At 52.5% G+C, this 7,479-nt stretch overlaps 1 protein-coding gene across 1 annotated transcript; it reads left to right on the top strand.

Annotated features, from left to right (window-relative positions):
• Window positions 1-130: 130 nt before the first annotated feature.
• Window positions 131-6,711, top strand: LOC103802167 (uncharacterized protein C6orf106 homolog; the record flags this gene model as incomplete). Its single annotated transcript, XM_009074619.1, has 2 exons — window positions 131-459; window positions 6,676-6,711. Coding segments are annotated over 2 exons (365 nt in total), but the record flags the coding sequence as incomplete, so codon positions are not given.
• Between the last annotated feature and the right edge of the window lie 768 nt (window positions 6,712-7,479).

Genomic DNA, 7,479 nt, shown 5'->3' with positions numbered 1-7,479 from the left:
GTCACTGGTGTGTACTGGGGTCACTGGTGTGTACTGGGGGCCTTAAGGCCAAACCCCACCGTCCTCGGCTGGCTCTGGCATTCCACTGCTGACCTAACCCCGCGACCCAAACGTGTCTCCTTTTCCACAGATGTCATCTGGGTGATCCTCAGCGTGGAAGTTGGAGGACTTCTGGGTGTCACGCAGCAGCTGTCGTCCTTTGAAACAGAGTTCAACACGCAGCCACATCGCAAGGTAGAAGGAAACTTTAACCCGTTCGCCTCTCCACAGAAGAACAGGCAACCAGACGAAAACAACCTAAAAGACCCTGGGGGTTCCGAGCTAGGCACAATCAGCAAAAACACGTGGGGGCCTGCTCCTGACCAAATCGAACAAGATCAGAATGGACTGTCACAAAACTCTGTAAATCTCTCCCCCAGCAGTCACTCGAACAACTTGTCGGTAGTGACGTACAGTAAGGTAGGTGCCCTGGGCGAGCAGGAGAACGGGTAGGGGAGGAGCCTGGCAGGTGTGTAATTGCTCTTCCTTCCAAACTGCAAAGCCCTTCCCTTCTGCTTCTGCCAGACCTGCTAAGGAAGGTTCTGAATTTGACTGACTCTGCCAACTCCTCATGTTATATTGAAATATTTTTGCCTCCGATAGACTCCACCAGATCCACTTCTTTGTTTTTGCTGCAAGTCCTTCTTAAGATTGATATAACCTTGTCTGGGTGCTGTAACTGCAAGTGGCTGGAGCCTCCTCCAGTTACCTGTGCAAATAAGTCAAAATATCTCTCTAGATGTGTCCTGAGTTTTGCATAATTTTGAACAGAGAACAAATAGCCACACCCCAAACTTCAGATTAACCAGAGACCTTCTTAGCTGGTGTGGGGAGACCACAGAGCTCACCATTTGATCCCAGCAGCTGCCTGTCAGGAACTGTCACTCCAAGGACCGTTCCTGTCTGTGTCCTCGTCTTGTTTCCCATTGTAGGTGACTTCTAAATTATCTTTACTTTAAATCTCTCAAAAGCTTGCTTGGTGGATGCTATATGAGTCTGAGTGATATTTTGACTGTTTTTATTTGCTTGTGTGTGAAAAATAAATGGCAGGATTATTTACAATCCGGAATCCACCTGTTAATGCTGCAGTATGTGTAGGTGTGTACTGTCTGTCAAACTAGTTTGGTTTTTAAAGTCCTTTAAAATGCTTCACTGTACTTTGAGCAGGCTGTGTAGGACAATAACACTTGGTTGCTGAATGACTTAATAAAGCCCTGATGTTAGTTCACCTACAGCACTTTAGTTCCTCCCTGGGTGCCTGTGCTCGGCCAGCGGATCGTGTCGCAGCGACCTTTGCGCCAGGGCGAGGTGCGCGGGGGAGCTGTGTGCCAGGCTGCCCCTGCTCTGCCCCCAGCCCCGCGGCTGTGCTGCCTCCCTGGCTCCCAGGGGGGCCTGGCTCTGGCCGTGCCCTGTCAGTTAAACACCCGAGTTAGTGGTGGATGTCGCTGTTGCGGTGGCTCTACACGAGGACCTGGGCGCTGCTGCAGGAGGGCAGTGCTGCTCCTCGAGACAGACCTTGTCTATCAGCTGATGAAAACCAAACTCAGCACCTGGCCCAGCTCTGCCTAAGCCTTTCACAGGTAGAATCTGGGTGTGATTTAGGTGGGAAGACTTGGTTCCACCGTTAGTGGGCTGGAGGTGGCTGTGTTTCACCGTCCCTGTTTTCTGAGTGCAGAGTGGCAGTTGTTTGCAGCTGATTTGCACTTACAGATCAGGTGGGCAGGTGTGGGACTGCTGATACCTGCACTCTGAGGCAGTTCTGTGCAGGATCCCTGGCTGTGGGGTTTGCAGGAATGTGGCCTTCAGTTTTCACCAGGGCTGTTCTGTGGCGTGTCCTTACCCTTCCCAGGAGAGGAGAGTGCTGTGGGCTCCAGGAAGCCCCGGTGGGCTGCTGGCTGAGGAGTAGGTGCTTTGGCTGCTCTGAGGATGCGGGTGTGAGGAACCAGAGCACAGCTGTAGTCTAACCCCAGGTGTAGGACAGGTAACCTTTCCTCCCCTTTTCTGTTGTTGGTTTGGTTTGGAGTTGCTTTTTGTTTGTTTCTTTTTGTGTTTGCAGAATATTCGTGGGTGGATTTGAGGAGGATTATCCAAGATTAAAGCAGACATTTTGTTTGCTTACTTCAGAAGGGATAACTTTTGGGTCCTTTTTTGGTTAGGGAGTGGGATCTAGCTCATTGATTTCTGAGGGCTTTTGTCTCTGCTGCAGTGTTTCTGTTTGTGACATAATAAAACACGTCAGCTTCTCCTTTTGAGGCCGTTGAGGTAGGTCTGAAGATCAGAGTCCTGTTCCTGCCTTGCCCATCCTGCCCAGGGCAGAAGGGTTTCTGCCACAGACCTGGTGTTCATGCTGGTGCAGTGTTGTGTCTGTAGGGAACGGCCTGGGGGAGTTTGACATCCCAGACACTTGGTCTGGTTTGCAGTCACGAGGGGTGATGTGTGCGTGGTGTCCCCAGCTGGTAACGCTACTGCAGTGGAAAAGGAGTTGTTGGAGGTGATGTCAGGAGTATTGCAGCACCTGATGAGCAGATGAAGTTCTGGTATCTGTGGGGGGCAGCTCTCCCTGGCCCATCTTCCCCACATCTCTCAGGGGCCTGACGTGTGCTCTGCTGCTGGAGAGGGGAAACAAAACTGCTGCACTGGGAGCTGCTGCCTTGTGCTTGAGTATTGATGTGAAAGGTTTTATTTCAGGGTCTGGGAGCAGACAAAAGAGCTCTGTGGTGGGTTACACAGCAGCACAGCATCCAGGATTCCTGGATTTTAGTTATCCTGAGCAGGACTTTGATATCTCTGTGGCTGTTCATGTACCCAGGGAAGGAAGGAGGGAATCCCTGGCCGTGTTTGACGTGGTGAGATGTAGCGATGGGGATGGCTCAGCTCTAGTGAAGGTCTTCAGAAGGGCCTGTGTCCTGTATTTAGAAGTAAGCCCTCAAGCATTTCTAGGGTCACTGTGGAGGCTGTGGGGAAACCTAGTCATGGACCTGCATGAGACCATGAAATCCTGAAGATCAAACAAGCAATTTCTGGCATCTGCAGCTGTAAAACATATTCAAAGTTGCCAGACCTTGCTGGAATTAGTTCTCCCTCTGGTGCACTGAGCAGGTGTGACTCATCCTCTAGAACTCCCCACTGGAGTCGGGATGGCAGCGATGCCAACGTGCCATCTGCTGCTGGGTTAGACGAGTGCACAGCAATTCCCACCTGGAAACATCCACAGTGCCGTTCTACAGCAGCAGGCTCTGTGGTTTGGGCACTCTTCTCCCTAGGGAAAAACAGACACAGAACTCCCTGTCCATGGCTGAAACCTGTGGCATGGTGGGAGCACAGTGGGTGCCCTCTACTCCCACCCTGCCACGGGCACTGCTGGGGGGCTGCAGGCCAGGGGCTGTGGCAGGGCTTTGCGTGGAGCGTGTTCTCGCTCAGTCTATTCCAGTGGGGTTTTTGCATGCTCTTAGATGCACAGATGTGCTAAGTGCGGGACGGGGTGCACTGGAGCCCGGATACGCCGTGCACAGGTGTGTTATTCTCTGGCAGTTGCTTTCTGAGCTGGGACTGATACAGCTTCCTGCTATTTACTCTTCCTCTCTCATAGCAACCCTGTGTGGTCACTGCTGCTCTCTTGTGACTGCCTTTGCCGTTAGAAGCACACGATCCAGTCTCACAGTGCCTGGGAGTTGGAGTTTAATCGCGTAACTGGGGAAAGAAACAGACGGGTTTCCTGGTCTGGGGAGATGGGAAGTGAATAGCCATGTACTGACAATCTAGATTGTACTTCCCTGTGTTTAAAATACATGTCTGTATCTAAATCCGTTGCCCAGATGAACTGAGGAGTTGCTGCTCTCTGTGTCATGCAGAAAACTGTGTGGAGGTTGTGATTGTGCAGGTTTGCCTGGACAGGACACGGCAACTGGTTTGCTGCTCTGGTGAGAGACCGGTCAGAGTGCTCGGGTGCTGCTGCATGTCAGCTCATCCAGGAGCCCCAGCCACCCCTGTGCGTCTGGAATGCGGGAAGTGCCAGATAATCTGATTTCAGCCTGGCTCTGCCCCGTCACGGCCCAGGGAGTTGCTGTGTTGGCCCAGCAGCACGGCAGCGAGGCTGTGCCTGGTAACTCAGCCCCATGTGCCTGACCAGCCCTGCCAGGGGGCTGCTCCGAGAAGGTCCCGCGCTTCCTGGTGGTCTCCCTGCCACGCCGTGTTTGCACAGCACGCATGACAGAGCACACGAGTGCCGGGTGCTTTGTGCCGGGTTTGTGCCGGGTTTGCGTAAGCGAGGCGAGCGCCGTGCTGCCAGCGTGTATCCCACCCCGGCCCTGCGAGTGTACCTGCACTGGTGGTGACTCAGTCACAGCTGAAATAAAGAGCTGTCTGAAAACCTGTGTGTGATGGTCTGTGAAAGGCTCGCTCAGTCCTCGCCTCGTTCCGGCGCAGCTGTCTCCCTGTGCAGAGCCCAGTGCTTCCCAGAACGCCTCCCTTCCCTCCCAGGTGCACCAGTCAAACGATTCACACCAGGAGCTGCCGTGCAGAGTCCTGTGTGCTCTCACTGGTGTGTGTGCAGAGCCGGGGGGTCCCGCCGGCACGGGAGCGGTTACTGCTGTGGAACCTGCTGGAAGGACTGAAAGTGAGTTCACAAAGCTGCAGCTGAGCTTTGCATAGAGACAGTGATCCCACGTGGAGAATAGATGGGAATGCACCAAAAATAGTGGGAATAATCCTTCCATTGAGACAACTTGGAAAAACTGCAATTGTCTGCAGAACTATTTTTGCGTGTCTGTGATGTAAAATGTTGCATAGAGGAGATAATTAGTCTTGAAAATGTCACACAAGGGTTTGGTATTTGTATTGCAGCAGTAACTGGAGTTTTCTGGCATCAAACCCTTATGCTGTGTGTGGAGAAGGTGTCATGGGAAGGTGTCTGCAGAGCTCGGGGCTGGCTGGGCAGGGGAGAGTGGCTGGGCAGGGTCTGACTGAGCTGAGACACTAGTGGGGCTGAATTTGTAAGCTCTCAGGCACAGAAATGAGTCTCAGGGAGGTGAAATGCAGTGAAGAGTGGCCATCCCAAAAGCAAAGACTCTGGCAGATGAGTCTGGACAGGTAATTGGCAGCGAATCCTGTTTAATCTCTGTGAGGTGAGACTGTTTGGGATCCTGCTCGTGCATTGCTTTCCTTCTGTGTCCTTTCTTTGTGCCCCTGTTCACACCATCTTAGTGTCTCTCCTGCTCCTCCCCTTCCCCCTGGCTCCACGGCTGATTTTCAGAAGCGTTGGGTGTCTCAGTCTGGGTTTTGGTGGGAGTTGTCTCCTTCCCGAGGTGAGCTGTCGTGCTGGAATCTGCTGCCTGTTCTCTTTTGAAGAGCTTTAAAAACTGGGGCTGCAGCATATTCCTGGGATAGAGATGTGTTTGTTTTTCCATCACTTGTGTGTATTTCTGTCTGCAAACAGCAATTTCCATGTTCCCAGTCTTTTGTACTTCCCACACAGTTCAGGAGATGTCCTGGTTAATTGTCTGCTGATCCTCCTCTTGTAGGGTTCTGAGTGCTGCTTCGTTACACCATTCACTCGTATTTGCCCCCGATAGATCCCAAAGAATTAGCCTTTTCTCTCCAGCTGTACCAAGATTACAGACTTCCCGCGGCACCTCCTGCCTAGCACAGATCTGCAGCAGAGCTCCAGCCTGGGGTTCTCTCCAGGATCTGTGTTCAGACTCGTGGCTCCATGACCCCTCCATTGGGGAAGTCATGGAGTTGTAGGAGAACACTCAGGAAATGGTGTTTCCTTTGAAACCTGCTCTGCTAAAGGCAAAATGGTGAAAACTGGGTGAGAGCTTCACGCAGAGCCCGAGCCGGAATGGCTTTGGCTCTCGCTGCCTTTCCCACCGTGCTGGGAAGAGCTGGGCTCTGTTTACAGCATTTGCATAGTGCTTTTCCGACTGCCACGAGAGAGAGTTCTCCTCGTCTCCCTCCTGACCTTGCAGGAGTGGGTTTTGTGGGGGGTCGTGCCTCATCACTGAGAAGCTTCACCTCCCCGTGAGCTGGGACATCTCTTGCTGCCTGCGGGTCTGTCCTTTGCTTCCTGGTGGAACCCCGGACAGCTGCTCCCAACAATGGCAGCTACAGCAGAGTTCCTGTTAATCTGAGACCTGTGGCTAGGTCTGACACTTAGGTGACTCACTTCAGGATGTGAAGGAGGGGAATGGATTCTGTAGGAAGCATTTTGAGGGTTTGGTAAATGTTGCGGCCGATTTCACGGGAGGAAAATGTATTGTTACCCCGAGAGGGCACACGTGGCAGCTGTGGGAGTGTGGATTTCCACATCTTGGGTTCTTGTGTGAAACAGCCTCTTCCCCCCGGCACAGCCCAGTGCTGGGGCGGTCGGCGAGGCTGCAGGGCTGGAGCGTCTCAGGGCTCTTGCTCTGGTGTAAAAACACAAGTTATTTTGTGGCCTTGGCCTAAAATACACCTGACAGAGGTAAGTGGTGGTGTCTGCCCTCTCCAGGGAAACCAGCGCTGGAACCTGAGGTTTGGGGTGAGGGGCTGCCCCTGGGTGGGGAGCCCTGGGCTGGGCTGGGCAGTGCTTGGAGCTGAGCACTGAGCAGTTCTGTTCCTTGCTTGTTGACATTGATTATGTCTCCAACTTTCTTTCAGGGTTTCCACGGTCCTTATCCCTTCGGACAGTCTTAAAACACAAACACACAAAACGGGTATCGACAAGAGGAGCGTTTAAGAGAAAACTGACTTCTGGGGGAAGGGAGGGGGATCCACAGACACAGCGTGGAGCCCCTTCTCTGCCTCCTGGATCAAGAAGACAAAACAAAAGCCCAGTAACTTAAGACTAGCTGTTTCCAGAGGAAAATCCAAACCTGAGTATGCATGTGTGACTGCTGGATTTCAGAGTGGTGTAAATGCTATGAGGAAGAAGAGACACCAACACTATGGGTTTTAGAAATCATCCTCACACGTAATTAGGTAGCTTAAAAAGGAGTTTAAAAATGAAGATTTAAAAGCCATCTTTAAAAAAGAATATTTTGCCTACAGAGCGGTTGTAGTTTGAGCAAATGTTTAATTTCTGTTTGTTCTTGTTGCTATCCTTTCCCAGGGGACAGTGTGCATTTTCCTGGTCTGGCTGCTCGTCCGGGTGCTCCGGGGCCTGCGCCCAGCACCGCGGTTTGAGCGTCTGCTGGTCTTGGGTACCGACTTCCTAATCCTTCCTTTCTCTTCTCCTTTGGGTTTGGGTGTTGCTGTTGTCTGTGTGTTGCTGGGAGCTGTGCTGAGGCCTGGCCTGGCTGTCAGAGCTGGAGAGGGAGACTCTGGGACTGCTGGGGTGACATGGAGTGCTCATCTCCCTGCCCCTTGCACATGAAGGACACCAGTACACCTCTGTGTTTATAAGAAGCTGACTCGCTCGAGTTCCCGAGCCGTCCCGTGTGCTAGCAGCTCACGTACCTTTCT

Source organism: Acanthisitta chloris, unplaced genomic scaffold, assembly GCF_000695815.1.
Source record: "Acanthisitta chloris isolate BGI_N310 unplaced genomic scaffold, ASM69581v1 scaffold36355, whole genome shotgun sequence".
Classification (NCBI taxonomy): domain Eukaryota; kingdom Metazoa; phylum Chordata; class Aves; order Passeriformes; family Acanthisittidae; genus Acanthisitta; species Acanthisitta chloris.
The sequence above is the reverse complement of the archived record's forward strand: the minus strand, read 5'-3'. Positions and strand labels throughout refer to the sequence as shown.